General features: G+C 42.9%; 1 protein-coding gene across 1 annotated transcript; it reads left to right on the forward strand.

The window, feature by feature from the left end:
• The first annotated feature begins 13,593 nt into the window (after positions 1–13,593).
• Positions 13,594–15,822, forward strand: LOC137999246 (uncharacterized). Its single transcript, XM_068845091.1, has one exon. It carries the CDS (start codon positions 13,818–13,820, stop codon positions 15,432–15,434), a length of 1,617 nt encoding a protein of 538 aa, XP_068701192.1. The 5' UTR covers positions 13,594–13,817; the 3' UTR covers positions 15,435–15,822.
• The last annotated feature ends 653 nt before the right edge of the window (positions 15,823–16,475 follow it).

The raw sequence follows: 16,475 nt of genomic DNA on the forward strand, positions 1-16,475 counted from the left end.
TCACTTCGTACGATGTGGGCGAATTATCCTAAAATTTATATAAGCAACGCAAGAGTGCGTTTTACAACTGGCTATCGATTAAAGTAGGGTTTCGAGCTTTTTAAAAGTTTAACTTGTGGTGGCTTGAATGCGATGCCTTGCCTTTTCCGTTCAGCTAGATTGAACTGAGGAATTTTTTTTTTCAAACAACTGCTTTCGTGTATGGGGGATACATTTCGTCATTCGAGAATAAATAAGTACCTATTTTTTAAAATTTATTTCTATGTATCTGATATTCAGTTTTAGACCACCTAACACTGAAAACGGAGGAACTATACTGTGGAGAAATACTGTTTATCTGCGTGAAAAAAAAAAAACGGGAGGGTCTTCCGGCCGGAAATTCGCAACTTGGGCGATTTCATTTTTGACGAGTTGATCGAGGTCAAAGACGGGTGTCCAAAACAAGCAAGGATGTTTTCAAATAATTATCTTCTTAAAATATAAAACTGTAAAAACCAACGATAAAATCCAATGTTTCGGAGTATTCATGACTCTATTATCAAGGAAAATATATAAAAAAAACAGGGAAATTGCAACATTTGAAGCGGTTTTGGCGCGAAGAATTAACTTAAGAGGGTGCGAAGATTCTAAAAAAAATGTAAAAAGATTATAAAAATACTTTCGCACGAATGGAGTCTGCTTGCACGTTGAGATTTGGCTTTAACGCTCTTATAAAAAGCATTTCGTACACTAAGCAGTCAAATTTGTTTTTGCATTTCTTAAGCACTTTGAAACGCCCTAGCAGGCCCTGGGGCATTGTCCCGTGCATGTTCTTATAGATCGTTTTCACGTGACGTCATCATTTTCTAAAATCCAAAACTAAAAAGCCACGAAAGGCATAAGAGGCGGTAAATTTGTATCCATTTGCAATTTTAAAGCTCAATAGCGCGCTTCGTTTGGAAACCAGAGCATTTTGAATTTCTGAGTTATAGCGGTGCATGACACGAGGCGACGATCGAGTTTATTGAGAAATATATATTTATCTCATGGTTTTGAGCCTTTTTAGAATTTAAAGCATTAGGAAAAGTGCTTAGGTAAATAGCTGCTTGTTCAGTACAGATGATCACTCGCCTAGATAGCCAAAGTAAGTAACAGATGTTGACACTATTTTCTGGCCGCCATATTGGTGCACCACAGATGTACACCAACATGGCGTTTTCATACTGGCCTCTGTAAATTTCTGCGAAACATTTCGACGAATATCTGAAGTTTGGGGAAACGCACAGGCCTAAAACTTGGAGAAGTGTCTTCTTCATTTATCTTCTACAACATCACGAACTTTTTTCCACAGGATGGTTTTCGATTTATTTTTTTATTGCGTGACAGTGAAAACGATCTATAGTGTTTGGCAATGGCGGAGGATTGTTGTTTATGTCCTTTTACACGATTATGTAAATGTCCGCGTGTGTAACCTGCATAACCTGCATCACACAGGTCACATTGAAAACCGTAAACAACACACTGCTGATTTACAATTGGTTGCTTTGTTTCCTTTACATTTAGTTCTTGTTCAATTTTTCGGCTCACAAACGCAGGCTGGATGGTAGTGTGAAACGAACTTTCGTTTCACTTTCATATAGAAAGCAAACCAAATCGTCAAAATGGCTTTAGAACGACTTTAGAACGCCTCAGCTGTCACAAAGACTAACCCTATAACACAAGAGAAGACTAAAATAAGTTTCTTTTATTTAAATCCTTTACTACAAGTTGAATTTAGAGCGATTTTCGAACCGTTTCATACATTCTCTTAAATGGCTTAAAACGTAACGCAATACTGTCACGTATGTAAATATCAACAACGTCTGGGCGGCCTGTGGTTGTTGCTGGAAAAAAAAAAGAAACTCACAAGAATGGGGTTGTTTCAAATGTTCATTGATGTCGATTTGTCCCTTAATGATTTTTAACATGATAGGTTTGGATTTGCATTACGCCATTGCGGATCAATATCGAGATAAAGGAGAAAAGGAGAACACAAATTTTTATTGTTAGGGACAGACCATTAGAAAAGTGATGGGGGGGGGGGGGGGGGATGGGTAAAAAACCAAAAAAAAATCATGCAAGGGAAAATGCCAAGAAAAAAAATACACGCAAAGAAGGTAAAGAAAAAAAATTCATGCAGAAGGACGGTCCAATTGTGACTTTTTTAAAATAATTATATAATATTTGCCAGTGTCTATTAAAAATAATTCTCATTCAAAATATTCTTGGGGCCTTACCCTAGGCCCTGCTATGTTATTGTTAATAAATAAAGACATCTAGTGTACTGAGGTGTTTTCCTCACACTGAATGAAATGCCAAATTAAAGGTGACATAAATTAATTCACACTACAATAGCCAGAAATGTCATTCAGAAATCAACAATATTACCAGGCACGATATGAATAAACAAAAATCACTTTCTTCCTATTGAAAGGATACAATTAAAACCTTGTTTTTGTTTTAAATTGCAGCTAGTGTACCTACATGTACGATATATTCTCGGTTAATACTGTGTTATAATAAAAAAAATAAAATAAAATTAGCAATAAATAAATATTAGATTTTGGATTGGAGGGCACTACAGAGGGGCTGTGTTGGTGAATGGAGTATGGCATCATCATGATGGGCTGTGGGAGAGGAATTCCAGAGGGCAGGGACTGCAAAAATGTACAGGGAAGCCGTCCACTCCAAGTGGCTTCCTCCTCTCTCACTGTGTGTACATTTTCAAAAAGATTTTGCATTAATAAGTGTCCTGTATCCTTTGATCTGTTGTGAGTGTAGAATAATTCATAAATCACAAAAACATAGATAATGAATCAAGATTTCACTGTTAAAAAAAAAGCAATATTTGTCTAAAAAAAATTCGTGCAGGGGGTTTCACCTGGAAAAAAAAATTCCTGCACAAGCAGTGCGCGAAAAAAAAAATTCGTACTAGCTGAAAATCCCCCATCCCCCCCCCCCCCATCACTTTTCTAATGGTCCGTCCCTTAGCAATTTTGGTCAGCTTTAATCAGGAAGACTCACTTTAAAAGAAGTAGCTTCAGGTTCTGTTTTTGTCCTAATTCATTCAAGCTCGACCAATAATCCAAGATGGTAATCAGGTGAGTTAATAGTACCATATCCTCACTGCATACTCATTACCTCATCGCATAAGATTAAGTTATGGGAACAGTCCGCTCCTGCCCTCGCCACCACGACAACAACTCATAAATTGGCAAACAACACGGATACCAAACGTTTCCAACAAGACTCCCCTTTAATTCTCTCCATTACTCAAATTCCTCTTAATAACCATAATTCTAAACAGAACTCCAAAACAAAAAAAAAAAAAAGGGGGGGGGGGGGGGCTGGCGAAACATAATGCAAGGAGGCTAATATCATGATTTAAACAATACATTGTAGGTTGCTGGGATGAGACGCTGGGTTCTGGCAAAGGGAACGCGAGGCGGGAATAGGAAAAGAACCGGCGGTATTGGACATCCTGGTATAATACCGAGACATACCCCCACTGCGCCACCCTGAGTAACGGGATATATCATCGTGCGAACAACATAGCATATTAAGAGTGTTCGAAAGGCCGAGCCTAAAACTATGAGGTGTCTCACCACCATTCAACTTCGCCCCTGTGAGATGCTTACGTAAACGATTATTAACTGCAGAAAGGCTTTTGGCTAACGGTCCTCCCTCGGTCAGTAGCCCTAAAGAAATAACCCCCATCCAGCACGATATGTAACAAATTACAAACAGACAAATAATACTCAATCCAAGCAACTGGGCAGACTCCAGCGTCTTCAAAGCTTAAGGGTTCCAAAATAAACGGGCTGGTTGCACTACCCCGTGTAGTCTTAGTCAATGTCAATCCCTTCCGATCCTTCAACCTGAAAACTTGATTGGCCAGCAGACGCCCTACAATCTTCGACAAAAACCTTGAAACACTTTGGACATTTTCGCACCGTATTCGTCCCCCTCCCTTTTTCAATGTTGTTGCAGCCAGTCAAAGAGTAAAATGTCATCTGAACACTGTGCAGGGGAAGGGGGTGTTTCAAGGACTTTTGGCGAGGATTGTAGGTCCGAAGCACGATCCCCCGTGAAAAAATCAACAACGAAGAAAACTGTATCCCTAACCAAAATATACTTGTTCACCGCGGCTAAGGGTGTATTCTCCCTAATCAAACCCCTAAGGAAATCTATCAACTTGGTGAACTTAGCAAAAAACAACGGGACTGCCTGGGAAGGTAAAATAGCTCTAGCGGCCTGTTCCTCCCGTATAAACTTAAGATACTCCTTAACACGAGGGTGCGCTACAGGGTTAGAATCGCGTGAACGGCCAATATTGTTGAAAATGGCCCTGAGCTTCCCTAGCAACGAGTCTACCGAGCCGGCGGCCAAACGCGAGAGGCAATTACAACTAACACGTAGACACGATTGAGTATGAACTACAGTTGTACCTGTCTTGTCTCTGCTTATCAAGAACTTAATAACATCGTCCAAAGTACAGGAAGAAACGCACTTCGGAGGGGACAAGGAAGCTAGGAAATCTGAAAGTTGCCGTTCCAAGGCGGACTTCTGTCGCTGATAACGCTTGTTGCTTGCCGCGTCAGAGAACTCCTGGAAACGTCTGGATATCCCCACATGATCTATATGTTTTTTAGGCTTCCCGACCTTCACAAGGCTAGTCTGCGAACCGCACGCCTGGCAAAAATTGGCGTCAATGTCATTTGGATACAAACACGCAGAACAGCGACGGGCGGCTTTCCAAATTCTTGCAACCTGGCAACCAATAACATAAGCAACAGCTGTCAAGTCACTGATAGACACATCGAAAAGCCCAAAGGTCCCATTGTAGGTCACGCGGGAGCCATTGTGGAGAATGTCGAGAAGGGAAAAGAAGCACCGAACTGGAGCCTTTTCTGCCCAAAAGTAAACGGTCAACAATCAGAGCCCGAAGGGGTGCCCACCAGAAGGGTCGCGTGTGAAAGTCAGGAACGACCAAAGTGAACGCATCGTGGAAATCTTGACTGAATATGTAACGAAGGAGTGGACCGATGAGGACAAAAGGCGGAAAAATGTAGATGTTTTGACGAGCAGGCAAAGAGTTGGCGAAAACGTTCACCCCCGCCGACCTGCAGGGGTAGGCCAAGGAGTGAAATGAGGTAGCGGGTTCCCGCTCCTATCCCTCTGGCAATTACTATCCAGGGACATCAAATCAAAGGAATGAGGGCCGAAACAACGCTCCAAGCACAACCATGTCCACATCTGCTGGGTTTCGGCTGAAAGGAACGTAGAAAGTCTGGATGCTGAAATTACAATCACGACTATGACGGAAAATATCCTTCACAACGTCATTAATGGCGGAGTTCTTACAGCCATCACCATCCAGAGCGGACTTAAGGACGCGACTATCAATATGAACGTCGACCCTCGAATTAGACAATCGGGCCCGAAACGCGACGAGAGCGTTCAACAGAGCCTTCGACTCCAACGCATTGATATCTTCAGACGAGTCAATGGACCAATAATCCCTTGAGACCAATCTTTGACTATCCTGAATCAAAACTGCACCCCAAGAGCGCGAAGAGGCGTCAGAGTAAAGTGAAACAGTGAGATGATGCTCGGACCGCCAAGACAAACAATCCTTCCATTCGTCCAAAAAGCGTCAATACAAAATCTCGGCGCGAAGGTCTCCGTCGATGCACGCAAACGGCCTCGAAGATCGACTGAGCTGAGAAATCGCTTTAAACGTCTCGCGAATATAAAGCTTGCATCCAGGGACCGCCAGACTGAATGAAATCACTTTTCCCGCAAAGCTCTGGAGCATTTTAAGGCCAATACTGCGGGAAGCCAACATCTGTTCTCTCAAGCTACTAAACTTGAGCCTCTTATCGTCTGGCAGCAGGAATGCTTGACGCGAGGAATCGCACAAGAAACCAAGAAAGCGAACGCAAGCGGATGCAACCCACTGCGACTTTGCGATACCAATAAAATAGCCGGCTTCAATAGGCAGGTAACACATTATGTAGGCAGCGGCTTCAGCGAGGACGTTGCTCGGAACTAAACTGGCACGAGCAGGAGAACGAAAAAGCTGGCCAACATGACGATCATCGGTGTACTGCGACACAGGAACACCGAACGAACGAGCTGCACCAGTAACGAATAAACCCAGGTTATGATAGATAAAGGCACTCGCCTTCCAGCCAAACGGTAGGGTACGAAATATCGAATACACATCATTCCATTCAAGACCAAAATAGGTACGTGACGAGGAATGGAGGAGCACATGTTGGTAGCCGCTCTTATCGTCAAAAGACGTCTGAAAATGCCCAGGGAGAACATATCTGGGTAGGTCGGGAACATGATCAAGCCGGAAGGGGAGGTCCCTTATCCAAAGATTCAAATATCGCTCGTCATGACAAAGACAGGGCTTTGAGGGCTCCACTCCACTCCAGCAGCCACCCAATTAAGCAGAGTCTTAGAAATAAAATCTCGAAATCCTTCAAAAATCTTATAAGTACTCGCATTTTTACTCGCGAGAGTACAAATGTATACCCCACCGGGGAAAAAAATTGTATTTCTGAGGAATATTTTGGAAAGGCTTTGTCCCTTTCGTGATTCATCCAAACAAGAAGTTAACGCATTGACGCGCCCAGGGGAGCAATCTATACTAGGCCGTTACTGACAGTTACTTAACAAAGGGAAAAGAATGTGATGTGGCTCGTTTCAGCAGACTTTCGTGGGGAAGGAACGCGTGACGAAGTGCCAAGAGTATCTGCGTGGGAGGCTATTTAAATGCCTAACACACGAAATGCAATTTGTGATAATCTCGATTAGCATAAATTGATATTTTGCCGTCACGTAGCAGAGGCCTGGTTGTGAGCGGCAGGCGCTTGGAGTGCCACGTGATCGTGGTTTGTATTTGGCGATCGTTTAGCGAGTGAGGCATTCTACGGTTAGCCTTCGCCGCGTGCACAAGTCCTGTTTTTTTTTTTTTTTTTGTCCTAATGAGCTGAATAAGTGTTTAATGCCTTCGTTAGGCGGTATATGATAGCGTTCATTTACATTGTAAGTAGTGTCTTTCAATTAGAATTTCCTAGTACCCCGAGGGTCGCACCACTGCCTTGGTCGGGGGTACACGTTCCCCGCATTTTTTAACCTGCTGGTTTTTTTTAGGAGTTTTCGTGTCCGGCTCTGGTGCATTGCTTTTCTCTTTATTTTAGAATTCATGTAATGTTATTTCTGGCGTATGAGCCTGGGAAGAAGGCAGAAATAAATATTTCGACGGCACGAGATACAACAGGGCCTGGGTTCTAGGCCGGGTGCACCATGGGTAGCCATATCGGGGGTATATAAAGCTGCGTATAATACGTGCACGTCATCTAGGCTTCTGAACCAACCTCTCCTTGGTTTTTTCTTTAACGTTCTCGTCGTTTGTCTTCTGCGTTATGTCCGTCAGCAAAGACGAAGTGTCTGATCTCATTCGCGAGAATAACAAGCAGTTAATGGACTCGTTCAAAGATTTGTTAGCACAAAGCGTTGGTCAAATCAAGCGCTCCAACGAAGACTCGGTCGAGCAGCAGATGAAAGCAATCAAGAAACTCAAGTATGACGAACCACATTAGTTCAAGAAGAAGGCCAATGAAGACCAGTTTAACTTTAACCGTAAGCTAGCGGAAAATATTGGTATCGCCAAGTCTGCTGCGGAGATTGGTCAGCTAGAGAAAGTAAAGTCGGATCTCGCGGAAGATGAGAAACTGCTCTGCGATAGGCAAAAGCTTATTTTATTAGCGGACAAGTCGGAGTTCGGCTGGGCGACAGTTGAGGAATATAAACAGCAGGATCTGGCCGATGATTCGGAGGACGATAAAAGAATTTACAGTGCAGAAAGACGTGCCCGTGTAGCGCTCCAGGTCCGTAAAAAGAATAAGACCACCTTTTCGACTTCTAATTACAGATCCTCGTCCATTGGAACCCCGCCGTCGACCTCAAGTTCGCAGTTTCAACATCAACCTCTTATGATGAACGTTCCTGGTTTCTCTTCTCGTCGGCCCAATACCGGCATCTGTTTTGCCTGTGGAAAGCCAGGTCATTGGCGCTCCTGTTGCCCGACGATGGCCAAGCAAACTTCACATACTCCTAAATGACTAGCCGACGAAGGACAACAATCAGGTGCAATCTTTTCCAATTTTCTTTGTAGTGATATGATTTTTTTTGGCGGAGGCCGTAATTCAGATCAGGAGTGTCTCGATGTCACATCAGTTTTTTCTGACATCACCCCGCTAGTTTTAGCCGCGGTTAAGGACTCTGAGAGTACTGTTGATATTTCTATTCAACCTTCAGTTCGGGGAAGACTTTTCAATTGTTTCAATTTCTGGCGTACTTTGCCAGCTTCTCAGTTCATTTTGAATGTTATTAGCCAAGGTTACAAAATTCCGTTCTTCCAGCTACCCACGCCCTTTTACAAAGCCAACAATGCTTCCGCACGTAGTAACAATTCTTTTGTTACCATAGCTCTTAATGAGCTTCTTAGTCTCAACCTCATCGAAGAAATATTTTGTGCTCCAGATATTATTAACCCGCTTTGTGTTTCGACCCAACGCTCCGGCAAACAAAGGCTTATCCTGGATCTTAGGCACGTTAACACTTTTATCTTCAAACAGAAATTTAAGTGCGATGACTTGTCTGTGGCTACTCAAGTTTTTGACAAGGGTTTTTATTTATTCAAATTGATCTCAAGTCCGGGTACCACCACATCGAGATTTTCCCCGATCACCGGAAATTCCTTGCGTTCGCCTGGGATTTCGGCACAGGGATTTTTTAGGTATTTTCAATTTTGTGTGCTTCCATTCGGGATCTCGCCAGCACCCTTTATTTTCACAAAAATTCTCAAACCGCTTCAGAAATCTTGGAGAAGCCAGGGCATCCCTATTGTCATTTTTCTTGACGATGGATCTAGGAAGGGAGCTGGTCTAGTTCAAGCCAAAATTAATAGTTTGACTGTCTATGCCGACTTGCTTAAGTCTGGATTTGTCCCTAATAAGGACAAATCCCTGTGGGAGCCCGTTCAAATTATCTCATGGCTTGGCGTTCATCTCAACACTCTCGATGGTACTATTAGAGCCACGGATGAACGCATCGCTAAATTGTCTCAAGACCTAGCGGCTTTGTCTTCATACAAGACTTCCTCCGCGGTCCACGTTAAACGCGTCGCGAGTGTAGCCGGTCAAATTATTTCCCTCTCGAGTTGCGTGGGGTCCGTGGCGCGCATCATGACTCAGTTTCTTTTCTCAGTTGTTAATTCAGCTGTTTCCTGGGATAGTGAGGTTTTCCTGTGCGATGATTCTCTTTGTGAAATTGAATTTTGGTCGAACAATGTCCATGTTCTCAACGTCACAATTTATTGGGGGGCTTCTTCGCTTCCGGTCAGAGTTAGCTGCTTTTCCGATGCTTCCGATTAAGCCTGCGGCGCTTTTGTGGAGTCCCAACCTGAGCTGACTTTTCATCAGAACTGGCCTTTAGCGGAAAGTGTCCGTATTTCGAGTTGGACAGAGCTCAAAGCGGTTTGTCTTGCCTTAGAAGCCTTCGCGAGCCGTTCATCTAATTCTAAGGTTTTTTGGAATTCTGACAACCAGAACGTTGAATCTATTCTGCGCAACGGGAGCAGGAAATGCGACCTACTGGAATTAGCCCTCGTTGTTTTTCAAATTTGCCTCCTACATCGTATTTCTCTCGAGGTCAAGTGGATACCCAGGGACCTGAACGTCAGTGCGGACTGTATCAGCAAGCTTGTTGATTTCGACGATTACGGCCTCAACGATATTGTTTTTCAAGGATTAAACCACCTCTGGGGCCCACACATTATTGACAGGTTCTCCTGTAGCTACAACGCCAAGTTGCCAAGATTTAATTCTCGGTTTTTTCAGCCAGGCTGTGAGGCCGTTGATGCCTTTGCTCAATATTGGGGTTACGACAACAACTGGCTTTGTCCACCGGTTTGCCTTATTGTCAGAGTCATCAAGCATATGGAGCTCTGCCGCGCCCAGGGAACCCTTGTTCTTCCCCTATGGAAGTCAGCCTTTTTCTGGAATGTCTGTGCTAGAGATGGAGTGCACTGGAATAGTTTTGTTGTCGACTGGGTTTATTTGCCTAAGTTCCAGGGGTTATTCGTTCCAGGGAAAGCCCGTAATTCTCTTTTCGGTTCCAGGCCCATAGATTTTAACGTAGTTGCGCTTCGAGTTAATTTTCGTCGCCCCAGACCTCTGTCCTCCCTGGCGGGCTTTTGCTCTATGCCTGACGGAAAGTGCTATTTGTGCTGCTAAAGCGTTCGTTGTGCTTAGATCTTCAGGTTTGTGCTCATTAGTTTTTCTTTTTCCTTTTTGCATGTAGCTTCTCGCCCCCCCCCCCCCCCCCCCACCCTCTTTTTTTGGGCGGTTCCCTTTTCCCGTACCTTAGCTCGTTTTTTATTATTATTTTTATTATTATTTATTCCTTTTTTATTTTTCGTGCTCTTCATATTTTCCTATTGTGTTTTTGATACAATAGACAGTCTACAGTCAACGGTTCTCTCCTCAAAGGCCATTAGTACCACAATGGTTTACCATTGTGCCTTTCGCAAGTGGAAAGATTTCGCTTCCAGTAAGCTTCATTCCTGCGCCTGTCCTGCAAGTCCCTGCCATGTTGCCTTGTATTTGCAACACCTCATTGACGTGTCGCACTCTCCATCCGTCGTAGACTCGGCTTTTTATGGTATTAAATGGGCTCATACCATGGCGGGTATCCCCTCCCCTACGAATAACCCAGTTGTTGAAGCGGTTAGATGTGCTTCCAAAAGGGTTTTAGGTACTAGGGTCGTCAACCGGAAGGAACCAATTTCTTCCTCGGTCATCCATGACCTTATTGGCTTAGCCGACCTTCAAAACCCCGTTCATTTACGTAATGTCACTATGTACGTTTTGTCATTCGCTGGCTTTTTTAGATTCGATGATGTTTCCAGAATTAGGAGGAATGATATTTTCTTTCACGAGGGTTTCATGGTCATCAGGGTTCTCAAAAGTAAGAATGACCAACTCCGTAAAGGCGATGAGGTGATTTTTTCGGAAATTTCTGGCCCTGCTTGTCCTGTCAAGCTTTTTAACACATTTTTCCATCCCCTCTAGCTCCATGGATCTCATTTTTAGACCCATCTCTAGGGGGAAGAACTACTTTAAGTTAGTTTCCCAGGTCTGGCCTATCAGTTATACTACAATTAGGGAGGCCTTTCGCAAAGACCTGAGAAGCGTCGGGGTTGATCCTTCCTCTTTTGGTTTTCATTCCCTGCGTTCGGGAGGGGCCACTTCCGCTAATAATGGGGTTAGTGACAGGGTGTTTCAGAGGCACGGCCGCTGGAAGTCCGTTCAAGCCAAAGACACCTATGTAGATGACGACCTTGATCAAAGGCTTTCAGTGCCCAAGTCTCTCGGGCTCTAGGAGTTTTCATTCGTTATTTCGCCCAATACTTTGTCTCTCTACGTACTTTTAAGGTTGGTCTCGCCAAGCCGTCCCAAAATAAACTTATTTGCCTTTACATTTTGTCTGTTGATGTTGTGTAGTGGAGTCTAAATATGTTATTTCTGGCGTATGAGCCTGCGAAGAAGGCAGAAATAAATATTTCGACGGCACGAGAAAGAACAGGGCCTGGGTTCTAGGCCGGGTGCACCATGGGTAGCCCTATCGGGGGTATATAAAGCTGCGTATAACACGTGTACGTCATCTAGGCTTCTGAACCAACCTCTCCTTGGTTTTTTCTTTAATTTTTGTTTTTTGCTTTTGTTTTATGTCCTCCTTAGGAGCAGCCTATTCTCGATTACATTGTAAAGTCCCGTAGGAAGGGCTTTGAGCTTGAGCCTTGGTTCCTACCCAAATTTCCTGCCCGCAGTTTTTCCCTTCGGGGTTTTTTTGGGCAGGTTTTTTCTGGCCTCCGTCTTACCGCATTTGTTTTAGTTGTAAGCGGTAGCTCAGCTCTGCTAGTTTTCTTATCTTATGTACTTGTTTGGTTTTTCACAGTTGTCTAGATGTTCCTTTACTTAATATATTTACGTTAGATGTATATGAAATTAATCACTTGATGTTTTATATGCTTATTTTCTATGTATGATTAGTTCAGCTGTCCTGCGACCGCTCTTTAAGTGGCGAGATATGTCTAGCTTTACGTAGTTTGATTGCTTACAATGTGACAGACTTCTTGTAAGGGATGTTAGGCATTTGTTTACCCTTGTTTTCGTACCCTAGCTTTTTCTGGTAGTCTAACTGGCAATTGGCCTACATGCCTTGTTGGGTACGTTAGTGAACGATTTTCAGCTTTTTCCCGGCGCTCAGCCTCTGCGGTCCTTCAGTGTTCCCTGTCCCAGTTATTCGTTGATCAGAGTTTTATTTAGTTTCCCCAGCCTAACTGGAAGCCTAACTGGCAGGTTTACTGGCAGTCTAACTGACACTAAGCCTGCGTGCTTAAATGGGGGATTCAGGTCGATATCGACCAGATGTAGCAGTTCTTTAAAGTTCTTTTGGTGAAAGCTAGTTTATTTACGAGTGTTGTACACTAGTTATTTACCAGTACTGCTGTATTTTATACGTAGTTTTAAGGTTGGTTCTCGCCAAGCCGTTCCAAAATAAACTTATTTGCCTTTACATTTTGTCTGTTGATGTTGTGTAGTGGAGTCTAAATTTAATATTTTTGTACCTATTCCAATGCTTAATAAACTGCACGGCGGCTTGGCTGGCAAAGGCGCCCATGTCTCACCTAGCTTGAGTGTCCGGTTGAGTAGTGGAGGCAAAATGCCCATTTTGTGACCGTATTTCTTAGGGTTCAACAAAGTGCACTTCCAGAATCTGAAGTCCGCTGTGATTGGTCTACGTAAATTCCGGCTCGTTTCAGCAGACGCTCGTGGGGGAAACACTGAGTGAAAACGATCGGTTCGCAACACAAAAAAAATTAAATCTAATTTTAGATTGAGTAAATGCTTGTGTACTAAACTAGAAACAACAAATGCATTCGCTTTGAGGACTCTACTGAATATTCCGAAATCAACTTCCCACGAACTTCCAGAATCCGAAGTCCGCTGTGATTGGTCTACGTAAATTCTGGCTCGTTTCAGCAGACGCTTGTGGGGGAGGAACGCGTGACGAAGCCCTAAGAGTGTCTGAGTGGGAGGCTACATAATGCAAGAAATACATTTCGTTTCCGTCCGCCTTGGGGTCGGAGGTGGACAAAACCTTACTCACCCCCGTCAATCCTGTCAAAATAGGAGTGTAAAACTATCGCGTCCCACACCAAATCGAAGTGACTAGTTTCTCTGTTGCACATATATTTCCATATCCGCTTGCCACGCCATCTCACTATGTGTTATATGTCTGATCTGGTCAAACGTACGAACTTTCGAGGTTTGTTTACATCAAAAGTTACGTGATACTACACGTGCAAGCTGACGCGCGCTCAGAGCGTAAATTTACGTATCGTTTCTGTTACGAAACAGAAAGATTCAAAGGTGGACCGCCATACATGTTACACCCCTGGTAGTTCGAAACTTCAGCTCACTAGAACCGAAACTGAATTACAACTTCAAATCACCTTCAAATATCGTCTTCACCGAATGTTGATCAAAGAACTTCAGCTCTTTGGGGCCGCGTGGAGCTGTACTTCTGCTCTTCAAGTTATTACTGACAATATCAGCTCAGCTGAATTTCATTACAAATTTGACTAATTTAACAACTACATCTTTTAAACTTGCAATTTACAAATTGCAGGGATCTTTTTGGATATAGAGGTCGAAATGACTGGCGGTACATTGACGGAGTTTTTCAGCCATTTAGTTTTCAGTTTTACTCAAGGAGTAATAGAGAAATACAACCCCGACGAACCTGAATTCACAATAGAGGCTTTTGGTTACAATACTCTTGGAAGCACCGGTCGAGAATGGTATTATTATCCAATCGATGAACTTATTTACCAACAATACAGCGACAGGGAAGACATAATCTCTGCCTTTTCGACGTCTAGACACCTCAAAGTTGAAGTTATTGATGCGGTGACCCCGGAGGAAAACGAAATACAGAAAAATAAGGAAGAAGAAAAGACTGCCATGGCTTGGAAGCAACTAAGACCATCCGGTCTTTGCACTGTTTGTAAATCAATGTTTATTGCAGGTTTAATTACACTTTTGGTCGCTTCTATAGTGGGAGCAGTGTATATGCTGACCATTTACGTCTCGTTTAAAACAGTGCATAATCGCCAGTTTCGCCCAATGAACACATGGTCATTAAGAATGCAATGGATGCGATCCGTGTCAGATATAATTGGTTGCGGTTTTCTCTATTTCTTTTGGTCCTTTTTTATATTTCTCATTCTTTTTCGCCCTTATCAGTTAATTGGAGTGAAAAGGAAACTGTGTTTTGCGTGCGTGTTTACTTATGCCTTGGATACATCTTATCGAGTTGCATTACAAGCCCTCGGGATATCCCATTCTAACATCTCTCGTCTACAAAAGATTCCTCTGAATGGTATTTTCCTCAGCAATCAGCTTCTCCAGATTTACCTCTTAGCAAATCATTTCTGCACTCGTTCACTTAGACAAAAGCTAATATTTGTCATTCGTATGGTAACACCAGGTTGTTTGTGCTTTTTGATGTTTTTTATGGTAGCTTCATTGATTTATCCGGTGTACAATAAACAGGATGCTGGGGGGAAGCTGTTAATCGCAGTATTTGCTCCTCTTTCTGGGCTTCTCTTGAAAGTAACCTCGCGAATATGTGCTCAACGTTTCTATGACATCATTTACCCTGGATTTTCCTTCGTGCTATTGTCGCCGTTGTACTTTGTTTCAGCTCTTATCTTTCGAATTTTACAAGCGGATCTTGGCAATTTAAGATCGATCGTTATTATTGGAATCATCCATGGAGCTGCAGAAGTCATAGAACGAAGTACAATGGTTGTGATTGATCATTTGTGCCATGCGCTTTGCAAGAGGAAATTATTGTCATGGGGAAGGTTCCGAACTCCTAGCCGGGAGAGACTAATGGCTGATATCGCCATTATGGGTATGTTGTCTGAATCAACTGCCATTGTGGCTGTTAACGGGTTTTTGATCTTGTATGATCTTGTCTTTACACAAAACGAAGCCCTTCTGGAGTTGTTTCGGTGTTTTGGCATCCGTACCTCTATTTCCCTACTGATTGAATGGTTTTTCACCGGCCTGTCTCTAGCGATTGTGACACGATATCAGAATATGGCTGTGATGAGTGTTTGGCAAATGCGTTGGAAAAGACACGTTTTAGTGGCAGTAGTCAACGTAGTGCCAATGGCCCTGTGGACTGGTACTAACCTTTTGAACATTGTGCACGAGCGTTTTCATGACACATCAGTGGTTGGCTGCGAGTGGCGCTCTATTTAGGAAACTGCTGACCATGTCAAGCATCCAAGGTAGATATCACAAGAAAAATCATATAAATTGCTGGATACTTCTATGCATTGGGTTGGCGATACTCGTAAATGCAGTGAATTAACAAGTTTTTTAAACTTCTCGTGCCCCGTCGAAGCAGGGGAAGAAAACCGAGTGCTTGATTTAGTTTCCCCATCTATTACAACACCCGATATTTCCTTGTCCCTATTAAATTTATTTTCTTTTTTTCTTTTTTTACGAATTTTCCTTTGTTTTAGTTTTTTGCCGATGTCGCTGCCGGAAAATTGTTATTTACCTTTCGTTTTTTTACTGTTGTCACGCACGCGGAATGCGTGATTGATTAGTGGGTGGAGTTTTTATAACCTTTCGAAGTGATTGAAAAGCGAAATTAAAATAGTTTAAAACCCAAGCCGTGAGTACTTTGTCGGTTGTGGACCAATTCCTACACACTTTTTGATTTATTCACTGTTTTTTTGCATATTTGATTTTCTTTTCTTGTGTAGATGCTAACCTAGTGAAACATACGTCAGCATGCGTACTTTTTAGTACCCCATCAGTGCAAACAAAACAGAGATTTGACTGAAACCTTTATTAGAAGAATACAAGAATGTTTGTCCTCCTTCTATTTCCGTCGAAAAGATAGAAAGTCAGTGGGAAAAAGCCAACACAATATAGTTTCGACCTTTTATCTGCACTATTTTAGTTTCTGCCTTTTGTTCTGTGATCTCTTTGTCGTGGTGTGTTTAACTGTATTTGTCGTTTTATTGTAACAAGACGCTTTTTTAAAGCTTTTACTCGGAATACCAAGTGGTGCATTTTTGGACGAGGTAGTTTTTGTGACTACTGCGCATGGCGCTTAGTCACTTTTGCCATTGTGTTAGTTTTTTCCGAAAATGAGTATGTAACAATAGAATACACTTCGGAGCCAATCCGCATACTAAGAGTACCAAAGTTCAGACTCTGCAAACAGTACGATGGATTGCCGATAGTTCGCGAGGATGAACGGAATGTTCGGGTGCCCCGTGCTCGCAG

This window comes from Montipora foliosa, chromosome 4, assembly GCF_036669935.1.
Source record: "Montipora foliosa isolate CH-2021 chromosome 4, ASM3666993v2, whole genome shotgun sequence".
Lineage (NCBI taxonomy): Eukaryota > Metazoa > Cnidaria > Anthozoa > Scleractinia > Acroporidae > Montipora > Montipora foliosa.